Below are 20364 nucleotides of genomic sequence, written 5' to 3' on the forward strand. Positions count from 1 at the left end.
AACATTTAATGTTAATTCATACATCGTGCCTAGAAACCGCGGGAGTTCCATAATACTTTTTTCAATCCAACACACTTCCTTGTACGATACAAAACACGGGCGATATCGTACTTATGGTATCCTAATTGCAAGATTACTGCGAAAGGAAGTGGTTTGTTCAACCGCTATCGCCACCTCCTTTACTAACTTCTTTTAGTCTCTATTATAGTCCCAACCGTACGATAGTTCCGTGCACTTGAACTACCAGTTGCGCTTTTATAGTTCTTACGAAAACGAAAAATTCATTTAAATAAATTCAAAGAAACGTGATCGAATATAATCGAAAACATGCCATCGCGAGGATTCTACGAAATCGCAAACAGAGAGGAAGGCAAAGTAGCGCAACGAGATCAGTCTTATAGAAGTTGTGTCCTAACGTTGGTAATATTCTTCTTCTTGTGCATCATACTCATTCTCGCTACTCTGCCATGGAAAAGGACTCACGGTTACGACGAAGAAGATTCAAACTCCGTAGAGGTAAGCGCTGAAATGTACAATCGTATATTTCATGCTAATAGAATTCAATTGTTTTTATAACGGATGACCGCGTCAAGATTTAAGTTTACTTGCTTCGAATATCACGAAGGGTAATTCATTTACCATTTACCCCCCGATTCGATAAAAATTAGAATCAAAAGTAAAATTAAAAGCTTAATTTACAATAAAATTCATTACACGACAGGCCTTTCACCGTTATATTCAACGCACAACCCAATCAACGAACACGGCTGAAACATCGAAACGTTATTCGACCGATTCCACCGTTTCGTCTGAAACGACCGAAGCGGAGGCAACAACTTCGAAAGCCACCACGACTGTGATAAATGTTACAAACTGGACTGATAAATCGCTCATTACTGAAATATTTGAAAGTGCAACAAGCACTGCGATAGCGACTACCGAATTAGGAAGTAACGACGAAACATTGAGATCATCGATAGCTACTACCGAATTAGTAACTAATAATAAAGAAACGTCAACGCCATCGATAGCTACTACCGACATCGAAACTGATAACGAAGGAACGACGTCCTCGGTAATCAATGACAAGGAAACGTCAACGTTTTCAGCGACTACCACCGAATCGGTCACCGAAGACGAAGACACGTCAACATCCTCGTCGAGTACTACCGAATCGATAACTAATAACGAGGATTCGTCGACCGTCGAAATTTCTACTTTCTTCGAAAAGTTGTCTTCGACTACGACGGAGACGACACTCTCTACAACCCTTGCGAATACCATTACCGCATCTTCGACCGGAAGCGAGGAAGAAGCTACAGTTTTAACTACGACCGACGGTGTTCAAACTACAACCGACGGCGTTCAAACTACAACCGACGGCGTTCAAACTACAACCGACGGCGTTCAAACTACAACCGACGGTGTTCAAACTACAACCGACGGCGTTCAAACGACAGCCGACGACGTCCAAACTACAACCAACGGCGTTCGAACTACAACGCCAAGCGGTACTCTAACGGTTCTTCCGGACCATGGGAAAAGACAACATGAAGACAAACCGAATGTGTGCACACAGGGCGAATGCAAGGTCCTAGCTAGCCAAATGTTGTTTTACATGAACCACACGGTCGATCCATGCGAGGACTTCTACGAGTACGCTTGCGGCGGCTTCGAAGCGAATCCTCGCGTTGTGGAGTACGATTTAGAGAGCGCAGCTTACAACCGTATACTGAGTATATACAAATATTTGTCCACATAATTAAAATAAAAAAAAAATATACTTTTTAACGCTTAATCTCGAGATGACCAGTTGCCCGGGACCAAAAGTTTTACCTTCCGTAAAAAATGGTCCGGTTCAAAGAGACAGCGTGTTCGCGTCCAATTCTTCTTGGCTTATTCGTATGCTTTGTGTTCTAATTAGGACAAGTGCAACAAGAGAACCGCGAAGGTAAATCGTCCCTGTTCAGCAGATACTATAACAGTTGTATGAACTACGAGACGCTGACCTTGGAGGAGAAAATGGATGCGGGTACGTGAAGGGTGTCCGATCACTCTCTTGATTCTAACTTCAATATTAATTTAATTGTACATACAATAATGAATAGTACAACATCTGTTTCGTTTGTATACAGCGGAAAAAGTGTTGGCCAGTGTTGGAACGTTTTACACTACCGACAACTTCAATAAGGATGACGTGAACTTCACCAAACTGGTGGCAGAGCTATTATTACATAATAGGTGCGAGGATCGGACAGCAACGACTGTAGAAAAATATCGCACTATGTATACTTTTTCTTGTCTTTTCAGCGCGTTATTGTTCGACGTGACCCCGGAGCTTGAAGAGCATAATAGGAAACATCTGACCATAAAGATAAGCCCTCCGAGGTACAAGAGTCCCTTTGAGAAAACCGAGGATAATCCTTGTTACGCGACCCGGTACGAGCGGGACCAAAAGACTGTTAATTTGAGAGAACTGTACCAAGAATACGAAACGTGCATAAAACGGGTATGTATACTAAATTGATGGCAATGGAACTAAAAAGTCAAATTTGTCCGATCTAAACCGAGAACATTCATTGAGCATCCGTCGTTTTATCGGGTAATTCAGCGCTTGCAAGCGGAATCTAATTCGGTTCTGAATAACTAAAAATTACTGGAGATTCAACCCTTGCTTAAACCTCGAGAGACGGGGCGTCACGTCGGTCCATTTCGATTTGTCGTCTACTTTTATCGAATCTAGGTCTAGAAAATCAAAAATTTAAAAACTTAGCGGCTGTAGGCATCGTAACTACCATAAAATCGAGTTAACTCAACGATCCACCCATCTCTGTTTATACATAATACTATAAGTACTAAAATCGCCGTGTATCGGAAGCCGAGAGTAACTCACCCCAGAGCGACAGATTGTAAAAGCACCGAAAAGAAACTTCGAAATATCTTTCTAATTTTTAGTTTATAGAAATTCGATTCGGCTCTGCACGGACGTACAAGTACGAACGCAAATACTGTTTCTATTAATACATGTGTACACGCGCGCACACAAAAGTATATATATATATATATATATATATATAGTTCAGGTTTGAGTTTTCGAAGTTCTCGCAATTCTAGCTACTGCTAGAAAATTATAATATATTAATCGAGTCTCTTTTATCTTTGACAGGACAATACGAAGCTTCTAAATTCCGTCAGGACCGCCTTGTCGGCACTCGGAGCGTTCAAAGAGTTGAACAATGCGAGTAGCATCTCCGAATACGTGGAAAAGACGGTCAACGCCATCGATACCGAAATCGTGCACAAATTCCTCGAGGTGGGTAGTTTATTTTCACGGCTAAATCTCGAAAGAATGGTTTAGCAACAAGATGAACACGAAATATTTTTCAGAATTTCCCATCCAAAAATCGAATTCGCGAGGCGTATCTATTGAAAGAGTATCACAACGTTCCGATCGCCGAGTTGCAAACAAAGTGGAAAATCGTAAGACAATGTTGGCTTTAATTAACACGTTACCCACCGACTTATCACAAGTCTATAATTCGAAGCTGAGTAACCCCTAGTAACATAAGCTAAGAAACTTTAAGATTGTTAAGCTCGAACAGTTATCGGGAGGCTTGTCGGTAGGCTTCTGGGCAGGTAAAGTGTTCAATCTAAACGAAACCAACGCTAGAACTACTAAAATTAATTTCAATTCTTTACTTTACGATTATTGAATCTACGAGGATGTCTTTAAAAAATTTGTCTAAACCATTATCCTTATTGCTCGAGAATTCTAGTGTTCGGTAGTCGCTCGAGACGGTCTCCCGCTTCAGCAAAGATGGCGTGTGTATTTTGAGCGGTCGATTAAATTTCGTTAAATTGCGAACCTCTTGGAAAACAATATTCCTTATATATTATATATTATTTATATGTAGATAGACTGCTTAAAGCTGTTCGCCTTGCTAACGGGAAGCGACAAAGAGAAAGAAATTCGCACAGACGTGCGCGTGCAGGTTTACTTTTACGATGCTTTGACCAAAGGATTGGAGGATCTCGATCGATTTGGATCCGAACAACCGATGGAATTAAATAACGCCTTGCTAGGGCTGTATGCGCAAGCAATTTACCAGCAGGTACACATCGCAATTCTGCAATTAATTTCGTACCCTTAAACATTAAGCGATCGCTTTGTTACAGTTGATTGTGCCGAAACGCGCGGATCCAAAAGACCATTGTCTTCGCGTTGCTGCCAATCTCCTGGTCCCTGAAGCTTCGAGTTTCTACATCTCCACTTTCTCGAAAGACGAGCTTCTGTACATGAGTGACACCGTAAGAGTTCGCCTACATGCACCAATAATAAAATCGTTCGAAGCAGGAATATTCGATCGCACGATGGATGTCCCTGTTGACCGCTCCTTACTTCGAGATTAATATTCGGTATCGTATCAAATTAACAGATACAGGGTTTATTCAACCAACTAAAGGAGACGCTGAAAGCAAAAATAAACGGATCAACATGGACCTCCGAGGGAGACCGGAAAATTTTGGTCGCTAAGATTGACAATCTGACGGTCGTCGCACCTAATATCTCTTACTTCGATCACACCAACTTGCTTTACGGTTCGACGAAAGCGGACGAGGTAATCGAGACAGACAGGAGCCACGTTTTCGTCATGGTTTGCCTCCGGTGGCGTAATTCGGGGCCAAAATAGCGACGGCAGGCAATGTAGCGGGCTCTAAATGGGCATGATTTCGTTGCTCTCAGTTTCGACGGTGCCCGAGCAGTGCCCCACGGAGCAATCCGTGCCTATGCCTGGCTTCTAGCTCGAATCTCGTAGGCTTAATAAACCAGCGACTTGTTTGCAGATGCTTCTATCGGACAACTACTTGAACGACTCCATCACCTTGATGAAAAGGTACCGGGAGCGGATGTACGAGCAATTGTACTGCGAGCCGGGATGTCCTGAACAAATGTAAGTTTCACAAATGTAAACTACATCATGCGTAGAGAAGCATTCCAAGGTTTCATCTTACATTCTGGGGTTTAATGTACAGTTGGACATATTACACGACGCCGTTCCAATCTAAAGGGCTTGTGATTTACGAGCTGCAACTCGTCGTGATACCATTTGGTGCGATCGACTGGTCCGTCAAGTACAACGAAACGTTGTTAGACTACATTAAAATGGCGACGATCGGCAATACGATAGCGCACCAGATAGCTCGTTATTTCGACGCAAACGGTAATTATGATACATAATAATATAGATAACGCCGCTAAAATATTCTAAATCCAGAACGGTGGATCTGGAGGAACTATGAAGGATCTAACTGTCCAACGAAACTGTGACTTTCTCTGCCACAGGTATATACTATCAGTCTGAATCGCAGAACGACACTCCGGTATTCGAGAGCAGAGTTGCGAACTCGAGCTTCGAGCATTACATAGATTGCCACAAGAATAAGCTTTACGAGAAGCCTTTGAGTATGACGTTGCTATCTACCGAACAGGACGTGTCTTACACGGTGAGGACCGCATGCATTTTCCTTCTATAGAATCCTCGCTATTGGAAAAATATCCTTTCGAGACTAACGAAATGCGTTCCTCTTTATTCCTCCGGTATACTTTCTCTCTCTCTCTCTCTCTCTCTCTCTCTCTCTCTCTCTCTCTCTCTCTCAGATCCCGCAATTGACGCTAAACGAACGGTTGTCGGAGACGATGGGACTCAGATTAACCTATGACACTTTGGATCGTATGAGATCTCACGAGGAAGTTCATCTTCCCTGGCTTAACCTTGAATTGGATCAGCTATTCTATCTCACATATGCTCAGGTACTCTTATTACAAATCATGGCATTTACGATTTATATCTACAATTATCAAGACATTCGTCATTATTTTCGTTTGCCTATCGGTTGCAGATGCACTGTTCGAAACTACCACTTACATCGTCGTATGTATCATTGTACGAGGACGAGAAGTTACCGAGTCGCATAAGCATCTTTGTGTCCGCATCTAACAATCGACTCCTAGGCGAGGCTTGGAATTGTCCGGATGGCTCGGGGATAAATCCAAGCTTTAGCTGCGACGTGTTTCCGTATCTTCAAACTAACGAAGATATCTCGGAAGATGAGCTACTATCGTAGCGACTGATTACGTATTTTTTTTTGTTCTTTTTTCTTTCTCAAATTTTATGTATATAAGGAAGCCTGATATATTAAGTGGTAACAACGTTTGTTTTCTTGTTCTTTTTTCGCCAACATTCACACAGGCAAACAGACACAATATGCGAATATCAGACGTGCTCACACATCCATCGGTAGCCTACGAGGTTTTATAGATATTCTTCCATACGTTCTTTTTTTTTTTTTATAATGCGACTAGAATGTTCGTGAGTGTGAACACTTCACCCTAAGTCGTTCGTTTCGAGTTGCGAACTTGTTCACAATTGCTTCTTTTCCAATACATCCACAGGCTTCGCAGAAAGAACCATACCCCCTAGAACACAGATTACAATTGCTGAGAGTGTAATGTTGCAATTAGCGTTTGTTAGACCAATGATGAACTGAGCTGTGACCATATTACATACTTTTCATTTCGGTAGTATAAACATAACTAAAAGATATATATTTGTGCATGCACTTGCATTTACACGGAAATTTTATTATTACACTTACTATACGTTCTTCATAAAAAATTGCTACTTCTGTCAATGTCGAGGACACAAAACAGAAACATCCATGACGCAATTCCTTCTGCTTTGATACCGTTCACGTCAACGATTATGTAATAGACTTTAGAATATTTGGGTGACACTCTTGTTTTATATTTAGTAGTTGTTAATTATAAATCAATAGCTCAGTACACTATCGGCTTAGCATGAAATGTTATGCACACTTCAAGACTGTGGTAGACGTCAACACATACCAGTGCTATGAATTACGTCCACATGGTTGTTGCCTAGCTGGGTAACTGACTGTTTTGTAGTAGCTTTCTTTTCAGTCTGAAATAGACGAGAGCCATGCAAAAGGCATAAAAAAAAACACAAATAATCATACAGTTAGTTACAACATAAACGATGCTGCCACTCTAAAAGAGAAACAAGGAAAGCAAAACACATACCTCAAAGTATTGATGCCAAAGAACACAGCCATAGACACACAGAACAGAGACTAGAGATTGGCAAAGTAGCCATAACAGTATGTTTAATGCTTGAGTGCGCTCGAATAACGAGGCACCATGCCGTATACACAGTAATGCTTCTGTAACCATAATTGCACCGTACACCCAACACTGGGTTCCTACTCTACTGCATGTTGGATCTGTTACATACATGTAGTATTGCCTACAATTTACATAATAACATTCAAAATAATGCACAATCCAATAAAGTTCTATTTAATTCCGGTTTTACTTATATCTGCATACTTGATACTAACTCTGTGAAATGACTCTTGCCTACCTAACTGACGGTGCAACAATAACTCCAACTAGTACCAATCTCGCCACAACAAAAGGATGAGAGGGAGGGAACTCATATACATGCTTCAAAAAGAATGTATTGAGTTCCGACACCTGCCAAAAAATAACCAACTGACAGAGAGCAACAAATCTCATGTATGTACAAGTTGGATCTAGCCATCTAACAGCAGTCCAGCTGCCAGGAGTAAACTGTAACATGGCTCTCTTCAACTTTCCAGTGGTGCTCTCAATGTCTCTAATGCTTACCCACTTGTACTCACGCATTTCCAAGAGGGAGCATATCTTTAATCCTACCCAGATACCCAAACCGTTACAGACTAGAACATCGAGTATAAAAGCATCCCACCAGCATTCCACAAAGTTTGGTAACAAGTGGGCAAATGCTATCTCTGTTACTTCCCACATAACACTGATGGCCCATAAAATACCAAGATGTCTAATCAATATAGCTTTGAACGTCCAGCCCAAGAAATGGGCCACTGCAAAAATGTCTAAGTGATTCCAGATCTTCTCTAATGTGATGTCTGAACAATTAACTCCATATTCTTTGTCCATGTCAATATGAAACGATGCCAAGGCAGGATCTACCCATACAAAAATTTTTCTAACTGTATCATAGTCTTGAAACAATAAAAACAGTAGTCCCATCAGATACAGTACGCTACAACCAAATACAAGTTTCCAAACTACTGGATGAGGCCTTGTAAATGGTCCATTTGGAAATGTAAGTATTGATATGATGAGGAAGAAAAATATAATGCAAAGTATGCCAGCCCATATATTATCCTCGACATTGGTAGTATTCCTGGATTAAACAACGATCGATATTTAAATTTATTTACATAATGATAACGTGTGAAATTTAATATTCAATTACCTAGTGAATGCTGAATATATTACTGCGCCAATCGCGATCAGGAGCAGCGTAATGCTATGAGGTTTGTAAAAGAATTCAATAGAGATGTCTTCGACCGGCCTCTCATTGATATCTGGAAAACTATCCGTCCCATGTCGTAATTTATGCCCTTCAATATTGTCCGCACTATTTCTCCGGCATTTCTTAACCTTGTTCTCATCACTCTTGACAAGCCTCTCCAACAGGCTATCACTCGCAGACTCTTGTTTAGTTAACATGCTCGCGGAATAGTCAGCTAGCAGTATTAAAAGCTGGCAGTTTTCAAATTCGTATCCTGATCATTTCACGCTTTATCACACCACGTTTTCATCTCGCGATATTTATGTACTTAATTATTTGGTTATCAAACACGCCAGAGAGGAAATTGCGGCGTTTTTGAGAACCACTTTCCAATATGCACCATACATACATATCTGTGTGCATATGTCATAATACGCAAGCGCTGCAAGAGTTCATCACGAAAACAGCTCGACAACTTTGTACATTTAAATACTTCTTTGAAAGAAAACGCGATCTTTGAAATTCGAGTATTTTCTACTTAAACAAAGATGAGAGTTGAAAATTTTGTTAGAAGTTTCTCTTCTGATGCAATAGTGCCTCACCATAGTAAGCCAATGCGGGGGCAACAGGCTTAGAATTACGAAGCAGGTAAAGAAACTGCTTCTTCTCTGATTGGTTGATGCTTCACAGCTAAATAGTGCTGCCCCCACAGTTCTAGACAAAGAGAGGAAATGGCATCAGACGACCAATGTAGCTTGTCTCACTTTACTGTGCTTGCGGTTTCACTCTTTTCGCGCATCCGTATGTCTGGCGCTCCATCTCAAACACATACTTTTCGCTTCGTAAAATTCTCGAAACGGCGATCATTTCTACAATTATTACAATTTTCGAAAAACCGTAAGCTACATTTTAAATAATACGTTCTAGTTTATGAATCTACAAAATGTTGTTAATTCAGCCATCCCAGTACTTGTCAACTGTGACGGGCGCAATCAGTGCGCTACGAGAGAGATTTTTTTTTTACTTTTAAAAATTTGAAGAACAAAGTTGAAATTTGCATTCATATTCTCGTAATTAATTTCGCGCGCTATGTTCTTCATGAATGTGCTACCGCTACTTGTTATGTATCGTATATGTATGATTTGTCCGGTTGGGAAACCGGCGAGAGGGGCCCCTCGTCTTGTCTTCGTCTCCCATGGACACACTATATGTACATACATACTTGTACTTACATATGAGTACAACATGTATGTATACAGTTGCAGTGAACTGTTCGGCAGAAGAATTGTTAGACAATCAAAGTAACGGAATTTTTGTCACCAGACTCTATTCTTCATACAAGCCAAGTCAATCTGCGGCCTAAACACGGCTCCGTGAGCTCCAGGTAGATCAAGAATTGAGGCCCTAGTATAAGTACATATTCCATATGCACATTATACATTGTACATACATACTATACAAATCAGTGGCCATAAATAACTCAAGTACAGAAATGGGACCTATTCCTGCATACTTTTCTTACTCCTTAAGGACGCGCGTGCAGTCCCACCATTTTACTGCGCATCTAATCCGCAGTGGATATTGTCACAACAGTGAATTGTCAGCCAATCACAGCAAAGGAAATTTCCATATTGACCCTCCCTAATGGATCAAACTGTAGCCTGGAAGTGTGCAGAAGTAGGACCCATTACTACCTATATGTACATATACACTGTGTTGTATAAGGGCAAGCATTCCAAGTGTACTTCGACTCCAAAATTTAATTTACTTCTACGTGTAAATATAAATAATCCTTGTGTCTAATGAAACTTTGCATTGTCTTTTCTTACATAAATTTTATATAATATACAGTACTGAAAAGAAAAACAGTTCGAATAGATTTATGACAAAATTGATCGACATAGATAAAGTTTACTTTTTTATAAAGGTTATGTTTTCGTAGATAGTAAACGACACGAATCAAGGTATTAATTTACCAAGAAAGAAAATATCTTGATGAGGATGAGCTTTGAACAAAATTGGGATGTAGAAGCACACAAAATGGAACATGAATGCGATGACCACTGGGAACTGAGACGAAAATTTTTATTAGCTCATAAAGATAAATTTCCAGAGGACGAACTTGTCTGTTTAGCTCAAGTATTTGCAAATGTCGAACTGCTTGGTTGCAAGTGAGTAACATACCTATTTTTTTTTATTAATTCATATTGTATGTGTTGAAGTAGTTAGCCTGATACAATGTTTTCACAAAATTCAATGATTCTAATATCTATATTCTAGGTATCCAGACGAAACAATGCAGATTATAAGTAATTTAGGTCAAGATATTTCTGATGATTACAGGCAGAAACAGAAAACTAAATTGCAAAGAACATTTGTTAAAGCTTCCAGAGCAGCCAGTCTAAAGGTTAAAGGTACATTATAGAGCTGTGAGTTTCTCTATTAACTAAAGGATTTTGTACCAAATTTAATCAACTAGTCTTTTTTCTTTTTTATATATATATATATAATATATGTATATATATACCATGTTCTATGTATCGTTTAGGACAACCTGCCATAATATCTACCACTAAGGCACAAGTCGAAACAAATACTGTGGATCCATCCGTAGATTTAAGCAGCGATTCAACTGTAGATTTAAGAAGTAATAAAGTATCTGTTAAACGAAGAAAATTGCAGGAACTTCCATTCGGTGATATCGTTTTAATTGAAAGATCAGATGATATACCGCAAAATTCGCTTGCTTGCGCGATAAATGCATCAGGTGGAAATTTAGAATGGAAATTTGATAACACAGATCGTACTTGGTAAGTACTATCATCCTGTATTTTTAAACATATGACCAAATAATTTGTCTTGCTTGTAGCAAGTGCAGCATTTTCGTTAATTCGAAATTATTAGTAGAGGCTATAAGTTCTAATCAGAAGTTAGCAAAAAAACAGGCATCTATCATTGGTTTACAAAAATTAAAGAGATACTACTATACAATTAAGGTTTGCTAGAGCATTGTTTTCTACTTGACAATTTACCATACATACGTCAGAATTTCACATGATTTTTATTATTTAGATTAAACACCATCTAGGTATGGGTACGAATGTAACCACTACAACAATGTTAAAAGATGCAGTAAACGATGATTCAATTTCTGACGACAATATCGGTAAAAAGTTAATGAAGTTAATGGGTTGGACAGGTGGCGGTCTTGGAAAATCACAACAAGGAATCATTGAACCGATCACGTAAGTATAGTAACTTTAATCAGTAAATAATTGAATATACAATGATCGTATTATCGTTCCAGAATTAAGCAACAAATTAGTAGAGAAGGATTAGGTTTAAAATCGAATTTCTGTTCAACGCTTGACTTAAAAAATAAATCTAAAAACATTATGAGAAAGTATCTTGCAGGTGACATGAAAGATGATATTGTATTCTCGGCGGATTTTACTAACGACGAGAGAGCGGTTATCCATCAGTGAGTATATCTATAATGTGAAAGTGTTGAGTTTATTGAATTTCATGCAATTAAATGAACATTTGAACAATTCTAGAGTTGCAAGACAATTGGGCTTAAAATCACACAGTTATGGACCTAAAAATCAGCGGACAATGGTAGTTTCTCGCAAAATAGACGTTCGAGATTTGGTCGAAGAATTAAAAAGTTTTGGAGGAGTTACCAGCAAATATGAACTAATCGAACCTACTGAATTGTAAATAAAGTGTAATTTTATACTCCATTAAATAAAATTTTAAATTTAATGTACAACATCTAAAAACACAGTATATGTATAATGCACAAATGTTAATTAAAAACAACTTAAGAAATTAAATATACGTATAACTCACAGTATAATATTTGTCTTAACGTTGTTGACATTTCTCCCTCTCTCTCTCTCTCTCACACACACACACACACACACGTACTCTTGGTATTTGTCATATTACATTTAAACTCAACTTAGTTTCGTTAACGAATAAACCAGATTTCTATTGTGGATTCGACAGATGTAGTTTACTCTCTAAATACAGCTTAATTCTATGCGATCCAAATTTTCGCACTTCTTTTTTCCAAAGAAGTAACAATATCCGGATCAATTTAAAAGGAAATTTAGACAATTAAGGTTTTATTACAATTCAACTCAAAACTAAAATTAATGTTCTAACGATCGACGTACGCGTGCACAGTGAAATGGTATTATTTAATGGTATATATGCTTTTTTTGTTCAGTTAACCCCTTGCACTATAACATCGTATCAGACTCGTTGCGAAGATTTCGAATACAATCTATTCAATTTGGATGTTATATGCTTATCTTAAATCGTTAGAAAAAATTCAACCCTTCAATCAATATTTAAACATTAAAGTAAAAGGTTCGTATACAAAAAATATAAATTCTCCGTCTCGTATAAGAATTTATTAGCGACAAAGAAGTGCTAATCGTCATAACTGTGAAGGAAATCGTAGTGCAAAGGGTTGAGAGGAGTACAAAAATTTTCAGAAGCAAAATTCACTTAAAAGTGTCCGATACATCATAGTTGCCGTATAATAACAAAGTTTTGGTAGTAGAACAATTGGGAATGTTGGAAAAATAAGTTAAACGCAAACTATGTACGTTTAATTCTTTCGACTGCATTATGACGTTAAAAATCTGACCCGTATATTAAAGATAAACTTTACCAACAGGATTTATGTGTTTTCTGTAACGGAAAGAAGGGAAGGAATGGAAAAATGTATGAAAGGAAAAAGTAAAAGTGAAGGAAAAGCTCGTTTTTACGACCTCGTCAGAAAATTTTGTTTAAACGACAATCTGTTATGGACGGATACCGTAGACACTTTGTTTCTGTAAAGATTTACAGATCAATTTCTATGAAATTGTTACGCTCACTTTGCGTGTAATGGCAGCATGGAACGTATAATTGTCGAAACAGTAAAAGGAATATGTATACCAGAGATTCTTTGCCTGGAACTTTCTCTATTATTCGAATTCGAGGTTTAGAAACGAGTTTTTCGTATAACACATACGAGGCTGCTAATACAATTGGTTCCAGCAAAGATGTGCATGCGATAGAGAACTATAAATCAATATACATATTGTATATGTACGTGTGCATTGGACTTGTAGCACATTATGAAATCGGAAGCTGTACAAGCGATCAAGAAGCGTATGGAGTCGTACTGTATACTAGCGCGCCTCGTTGAATCTGGGTTTGTAGTATCAATCACCGTTGTTAAATACAGTCCTTCATTTAAATATAGCAACGAAATTATGGAGGATTAGGAATAGGTGACGGGAGGGAGTGTCGGGTGGGGTCTGGAGGGTAAGATGTAGGATCAAGGTACTCTCGAGCGGAGATTCGAAGGACCTTGATCCTCTCGAAAATCTTTCATTCGTAAAGCATACACAACAGTATCCCTCGTTGTCTGTTCTCGGTCCAGGCCCTACTTTGGACCGTAATTGACATCTGGAGGGAACATTTTGTGACGTCATCCTTAATACTTCTCCAATTTTTTCACATTTCTTTTTATTTATATACCAAAATATTATATCTACTATCTGATAAAAGAGATTCTCTGTCAATATTTATGTAATTATGCCTACATAATAATAATAACAATAATAATAATGATGATAATAATAAGAAGAATGATGATGACGACGATGTTGATAGTAGTAATAATAATGATAATATTAATAATAATAGTATTGTAGTGGTGGTAGTAGTAGTAGTTGTTGTTGTTGTTGTAATAATAATAATAATAATAATAATAATAATAATAATAATAATAATAATAATAATAATAATGATGATGATTGTGATCACGATGAAGATGATGATGATGATATATACTTACTTATATTTAATTAGAAGATATGTCATTTGGTTGACTAGAAGATTACGCTTAATAGATAAAGATATGTAATTTCATCCAAAGGAATGTCTCTCGGAAATAATAGCCGCCCAATATACATAGACCCGTTTCACAGGAGGCTGCTTGTATCGCGATGCGTGTATAATGGATACCGACCCAGCGATACGTACTTCTCTCGTGTTAAACGTTGTATCGCATACGCGTATCGCGACGCGCGTATCCTTGTGTGAAACGTGAAACATCGCATACGTACTCGTACATCTCGGAAAATCTTCGATGTTTACGAGTTTTTGTAAATTGAAAAGAGATACATACACCGAAAATCGGGAAGAGCGCGGCTATCATCTCTCAGAGAATTCGGTATTCATTAAAATTACTGATATGTATTCAGATTGATATGTGTTGCGTTACCGTAATGAAAATATCAATACAATTGTATAGCGTTATACACTTGCTTCTTTTTTCATTTTTCACTTTTCATTTTTCGTTTCTCACTTCCTTACGTTTTGTTACTTTAAGTATGGCGCACGACATACCCTGAAGGAACGCGATGCACGGTGCTCAATTTGTACCTGCTTTGCTTTTCAACTGTAAAATAGAGATTTGTATACGTATTTGTTTCGGTATGCAGAACGGTCCACGTCGAAGAATCGAGGAACAGCGTGCACAATACGAGCAAACAGACAGAACGTAGACGAAACGTTTTGTGGATTTGCCCGGTATCCTTGTGCTTTTAAATTTCCTCGTTCGTTTCCCAGATTACTTCGTGATACAAGCTGTTGCTAGCAAGAATCGATACTTGGAAGGGTCGACCCACGTTAATTAACACCTTCGTTACCGTTCACCTTCCAAGCTATAACCCTTGTAATAGCACACTATGCGGTACATATGTATTGTATGTATGTGTATGTATCCTTGTACGCGTACTTTGCGAACTCTGCACTCTGTATTGAAAAGCAAGCAACGAATCATGCAGGAATCATACATTCTCATTCATCAGTATTTCAATTAAACACGAGGAACAGTCTAGAAGCAGAGCTTCAACAGCGATTAAGATTCTATATCAGTTTTCGAATCTTTTTTCTGATAATTAAACAATTGTTGACGCTGTTTCTGGTTGCTGCAACGTAGCAAAAAGCTGTCGTCGAATTTTAAAAAAATATTATTTCCCCTTTTTCTAGTATTTAGTCCATTCGAAGAAACAATTATTGTTTGACGAGCGACAATCGGTGCTGGGAAATCGAAGAAGTTGTACATGTATACATATACCAACGTGTATATGTATATAGATTGGGTTTGAAAAGTAGAAAGTGTTTTGAAAAGCGTCTCTCGGGTACATTGGTCATCCATATCCATAGAAATACGAGTCGAATCGAATCGAATCGAATCGAATCGAATCCGAACCAAATCAAGTTGGAGGTACGAAATAACGGAAACGCGCGCGTCGTATTCTGTTTCCACTTTTCACACAATCTCTGTGAGAGAGGAACGATTGTTCGTCGCGAAAGTGTTTCATAGAAATTCATAGAAATTTTAGTTCGATTATTGGTAGCCTCTGGAACCGCACACGTCGCTACGTTTCAAGACTAACCCAGACGATCGCGAATGGAAAAAGAAAACGAAATGCATACATTCTCAATCGATTTTTCGTTTCTATGCACACTGCACGCTGCATTCGTTGGAGCCAGGGCGAATCGATCGATCTCTATTCCATGCGATACAGTTGTGGAACGTTTCAATTGAAAAAAATAGTTGAACGTTCCAGGAACCACCGGCACCACCGGACACTCGCGCGATGATGCTTGCACGTTATGACATCGTTCGGAGCACGGAAACAAACCAAGTTATTGACATTGATCGTCCATTGCGTACCGTCCGAAAATAATCGGCAGCACAAAAAATAGATTTAATTGACCTGGTAAGTGCTAAGCTCTTGTGCCGGTATCGTACATCCGCATCGAGTATGTGCATTGCCGATCAAAAATACTATATTACCGTCTTCGAACAAGATCTTTCTCCAAGTTGAAAACCTGCAGAGGCAATGTTCTTTGGTTCTTCCCTCTTGGACAAATAGAAACAAGAACCGTGTTTCCATCGCAGGTAAGCCACTGATCAACGAGATTCCGAGCACTATACTTTCGACCGTCAGCATACTCGACCGTCCGTCTGAACGCACGTTATCGCGCTGCTTCCGGTTCAGTCTCGTTCCGATCAAATATTCTTTTACGATTTTGAATCATAGTATTCACGCTACGGGTGTCGTTCGTCCTCCATGCTGTACCGTGTAAGCGCATTTGATCGGACCGAGACCGAACCAAGACTGAACTGGGAACAGCGCAACAGAGTATGTTTCATCGGGCCTAATGGATAAGAATTTCTAGTTGTTCCAAATAGGATCTTTCTCATCACCGCGGTAACAACGCGTCGCGACGAAACGGGACGAGACGCGATGAAACACAGTGCGACGCGACCGAGACAGAACATAGAGTCGCGTTGCGTCGATAAAGGTGCGCAGACAGATACGCGAAGCGTGCTGACCCTTGACATTTCACTGAGAAATTTTGAACGTCCGGTACTCGTTTGCTTCTCGGCAACGAACGAGCATATACGTATAAATAGCCTCGAATCGTACATGTATCTCGGTGCTCACTCGGGTCGTTGCATTTTCATAAATACGAGCAACGAGACATCGGAAGGAAACAACACGAAAGGGGAAAAGATCGTAGAGAAAACACGGTAGGCAGGACTATCCAAGGTTCACGAGAGGGTGTCGCGTGGTGATCCATCGACGAGAGAAATCGGGTCGCAGTTTGCGGTTCGTGATTCGCGAGCCAGTGACTCGATACGAAAAAAGAAACGAAAAGAGAAATTCGAAAGAACAACGGAACAGTACGTGCGATTGTAATACGATACAGCCAACGCGATAGCGTCTCTGAATTCTTCTTCTAAACAGATCGTAGTTCAGTCGAGAAATCCGGTTTTGACCAGTTTTTCCAAAAAGAATTTCACGTCTCCCAACTCCGAGTCCTTGATTCCGATAGATTTTAACATACCCAGGTCTCCGTTCTCCACCGCAATGAACACGGTACGCAGGTACTCCAAGTCGGCTCGCATCAGATGCAACGCTGCGCCAAAGTCTTCGATCGTTTGAGATTCTATGCGATACAAATAGATTCGTTAAAATCGATCTAATACGAAATCGAACAAAACGAGTTTTCGAAACCGATCGTCGGTACCAAGCGCTGGTAAGCGCGACTATGAAAGTTAAATGGGCTTCGTCGACTAAATGAATCAATGCTGATGTGTTTTTCACAAGTAATCGTTTTTCTTTTTTAGCTATGATTAATTGCACATTCAACAGAGAACAACGTGCTGGCACATGATAATGATAGAGACAAATAAAAGAGACGAAAGCCTGCTTACCGGATAGCGCTATGGCTACCGCGTTTACTCCGCCCAGTGGTTTCAAAGTGTCCCGCGCTTTCGTACCAAATAATTTCTCCAAATAATTAGGTCCATGACTTGCCAAAAGTGACTGAAGGAAACTGGCAGTTTCCTCTACCGGTGGTCTCTTTGCTGGAACATAAATATAAATGTTCATTTCAACATCGAATTTGCCCGAAGCTCGAATATTGCAATGCCGAGAAGTATCAATGACATTGGCTCGACTACCGCTACATTTTTGCGAATAACTTTTGCACAATGTACGTTTAAGTATTTCAAACGATCGATCCAAAAAACTAAGTAGTACCAGCGGTGCAAAGTCGAGAGTCCTCGTCGTATCCGTTTTGACAATCCGGAGCTCCGTCGCAAAGATACTGAATGGAGATACATGTACCATCTCCGGGACACTTGAACGGTTCGTACGGGTGGCAAGCATCTCCTGTAACACAATACGTATACACACTTTCGTACAGAAGTACACGCACGTGACAGACAATGTACGCGCTCGTATAGAGAATCGTCCCGAGAAAACAACTTGTTAAAACAAACGTAAGTGGTAAGAAGAAAACTGTTTACATAAGTAACATACGAATACACGTAAGCCAAGTGACAATCCCTAAGTTAGTATACACGGATGATGATTATTAGTGGTCGGACAGTGTGGCTGATATTGACCGAGCAATATTAAAGGGGGAGCGCGACATGCGACATTGGTTTCGTGTTTCCCTACGCGTGTTATCATCTAATGGACGTCGATTTAATTGACCGGTCCGCGTTCGTTTGTATTTTATTTGTTCACGTTCAGAATACATACGAAGTATGCGATCGCCGATGGGCTTTGACAAAAAATAAGGGCAATCGAGAACAGATTCTTTGCGAAAGCTTATTCGTTTATGTCGCAACAAACATAGCAACCATTTATTTATCCCTCCGAAAAATTTACCCCTCAAATGACAATTCAATTTATTGGTTTAAACTGCTTGAGTTTCGAACGTCAAGAGGTCACGCGCATTTGCGAAACTGAATCGTTCGGATGACCGCATCGAATAAACTACGTTAAACCAATGAACAAACTTATCGCGACTACGAATCGTAGCATGCCGTGCAAGACCACGTGTGTTCAAATTACCACTTATACCAACACTACCATCGGCGCAACAAATTGTCCGGGCATCACAATGAATTGTACACATACGGTATACAACGTAATACGGGCATGAGATGCACGCTAATCGATTTTCCAACAGTCCGACCGACCGACCGACCGATAATATCGTTTCGAATTGTGTCGAACGATTCAAAGCACGACCTAACACCAGTCGGGTCTCGATCTCAATTTCAACTTCGATTTCGATCTTAATTGCGATCTCGATCTCGTTCCTGAATTGATTTTTTTTACAAGGCTTAAAGCGGTGTACTTACCACTGCGCTTCGAGTTGTAATGATCGTGAAATCGACTCAAGTCGATTGCCATAACGGCACGCGGAAAAACAAGGCAGGCGCTCAGGGCGAGGCTAAGCGCAGCCACGCTGGTGCGGAACCTTTGAACCATTCTCAGCCGGCGGACGGTTCGCTATAATTCTATCGACGTACAAAGTCAACCAACGTTTGTCAGCCAACAGAAACGCGACACGGACGGACTATTTTCTAACGACTCTACGAGACGACTAGATCTTCGCGAAAACCGCCAAACTTCTTCGCGGTGTGGATTTTGAATGCTTTCAAGTCCGAGACCGTGCTTCACTTCAATAATTACACTATGTTTCTTTCGACGTTTCCTTGTCTCTCGCAGCCACCCACCGTCTGTGTCTGTTTGATTCCGAGTGGCTGGCGCTGGTGCCTGATACGGGATGCACAAGCACTCTGAACACACCTGCGCGTACATACGCACGCCACACATACCCACGCCAAGTACGTAATTATGATCCCTACTCTTTCCCTTTTTGTCTCTTTCTCTCTTCCTCCCTTAGGGACAACACGACCATGGGGATGGTACGATCGCGCGCAGAATCTCGCTCGACCAATCGGCTCGTAGGTCTCGACGGATACGACCAACCGCTATCTGCGAGATCAAATGTACTGCCCTGGAACACCCACGCAACCCTTCTCTGCCGAGCCGCATCGATTTCAACCCTCCTGTACTCGTGCGAAACTTTTGTTTATCGTGATGCTGCGTTTACAGCGCGATAGGAATACGCGTGTAGGATAGCCAGGCGTGTGCTACCCTTGGGACTAGGTATAACATATTCCACGGAAATTCGAGGAATTCCCTCTTAATCGAATTAACCGGTGACCTCGAACCCTCCTCCTTCACGATGTAAACGCGTTTCTCGTTTCTTCCACCCAACCCTTTCTTGTATCCACTTTCTTCTACTACGGTTACGGTACAATCACAATGTTCGATACAGAACAGTGTACATATGGTTCAACGAAAATCAAAAATTGCACGGCAATTTGGATAGTTCAACTTTGAGTTTTCTCTGTTTTTCAACAGAGATCGTGAAATACGTCGAATATATATATATATATATAGTATATTGTTCCAAAACGATTGATAAAAAAATGTCCAAAGTTTACTTGTACCGTCAAGTTCCACGATTCGAGATATTGAACGCGATTCGCGCAAAGACCAACCCTTCTACGAACATCATGTTCTTTCTTTAA

General features: G+C 39.9%; 4 protein-coding genes across 13 annotated transcripts; 2 read left to right on the forward strand and 2 right to left on the reverse strand.

Moving 5' to 3' along the window:
* Positions 1-158: 158 nt before the first annotated feature.
* On the forward strand, positions 159-6215 carry LOC117229951 (endothelin-converting enzyme 1). Of its 2 annotated transcripts, XM_033486916.2 has the most exons (15): positions 159-516; positions 722-1736; positions 1925-2032; positions 2136-2241; positions 2311-2509; positions 3167-3313; positions 3388-3480; positions 3915-4112; positions 4177-4308; positions 4437-4619; positions 4846-4952; positions 5035-5222; positions 5345-5505; positions 5660-5812; positions 5902-6215. In XM_033486916.2, exons 1-15 carry the CDS (start codon positions 328-330, stop codon positions 6124-6126), a joined length of 3204 nt encoding a protein of 1067 aa, XP_033342807.2. In that variant the 5' UTR covers positions 159-327; the 3' UTR covers positions 6127-6215. The 2 variants fall into 2 exon arrangements, with proteins under 2 accessions (XP_033342807.2, XP_033342806.2); XM_033486915.2 differs by having other exon boundaries at positions 2136-2509.
* On the reverse strand, positions 2064-9034 carry l(3)77CDf (phosphatidylserine synthase 1 homolog l(3)77CDf). Of its 4 annotated transcripts, none has more exons than XR_004492671.2 (6): positions 8340-9034; positions 7443-8267; positions 7103-7325; positions 6908-6983; positions 5014-6478; positions 2064-4942 (listed from the first exon to the last, which is right to left on the reverse strand). XR_004492671.2 is itself a non-coding variant. In XM_033486918.2 (5 exons), exons 1-5 carry the CDS (start codon positions 8594-8596, stop codon positions 6423-6425), a joined length of 1437 nt encoding a protein of 478 aa, XP_033342809.1. In that variant the 5' UTR covers positions 8597-9034; the 3' UTR covers positions 2064-6422. The 4 variants fall into 4 exon arrangements, 1 of the variants encoding a protein (XP_033342809.1); XR_013032719.1 differs by having other exon boundaries at positions 2064-4469; positions 4575-6478; XR_004492670.2 differs by having other exon boundaries at positions 2064-4469; positions 4561-6478.
* A 588-nt stretch (positions 9035-9622) lies between these two features.
* Positions 9623-12237, forward strand: LOC117229954 (NF-kappa-B-repressing factor). Of its 4 annotated transcripts, none has more exons than XM_033486920.2 (8): positions 9623-9762; positions 10321-10549; positions 10659-10792; positions 10927-11188; positions 11248-11374; positions 11451-11623; positions 11686-11859; positions 11936-12237. In XM_033486920.2, exons 2-8 carry the CDS (start codon positions 10374-10376, stop codon positions 12096-12098), a joined length of 1209 nt encoding a protein of 402 aa, XP_033342811.2. In that variant the 5' UTR covers positions 9623-9762; positions 10321-10373; the 3' UTR covers positions 12099-12237. The 4 variants fall into 4 exon arrangements, with proteins under 4 accessions (XP_033342811.2, XP_076375009.1, XP_033342810.2 ...); XM_076518894.1 differs by lacking the exon at positions 9623-9762 and adding an exon at positions 9776-9791; XM_033486919.2 differs by lacking the exon at positions 9623-9762 and adding an exon at positions 9996-10154.
* LOC117230076 (prohormone-4) lies at positions 11611-19615 on the reverse strand. Of its 3 annotated transcripts, none has more exons than XM_033487177.2 (4): positions 19501-19615; positions 18008-18139; positions 17680-17832; positions 11611-17411 (listed from the first exon to the last, which is right to left on the reverse strand). In XM_033487177.2, exons 1-4 carry the CDS (start codon positions 19598-19600, stop codon positions 17218-17220), a joined length of 579 nt encoding a protein of 192 aa, XP_033343068.1. In that variant the 5' UTR covers positions 19601-19615; the 3' UTR covers positions 11611-17217. The 3 variants fall into 3 exon arrangements, with proteins under 3 accessions (XP_033343068.1, XP_033343067.1, XP_076375018.1); XM_033487176.2 differs by having other exon boundaries at positions 19123-19565; XM_076518903.1 differs by lacking the exon at positions 19501-19615 and adding an exon at positions 18830-18908.
* Positions 19616-20364: the final 749 nt, after the last annotated feature.

The sequence above is a fragment of the Megalopta genalis genome, chromosome 2 (genome assembly GCF_051020955.1).
Source record: "Megalopta genalis isolate 19385.01 chromosome 2, iyMegGena1_principal, whole genome shotgun sequence".
NCBI lineage: Eukaryota > Metazoa > Arthropoda > Insecta > Hymenoptera > Halictidae > Megalopta > Megalopta genalis.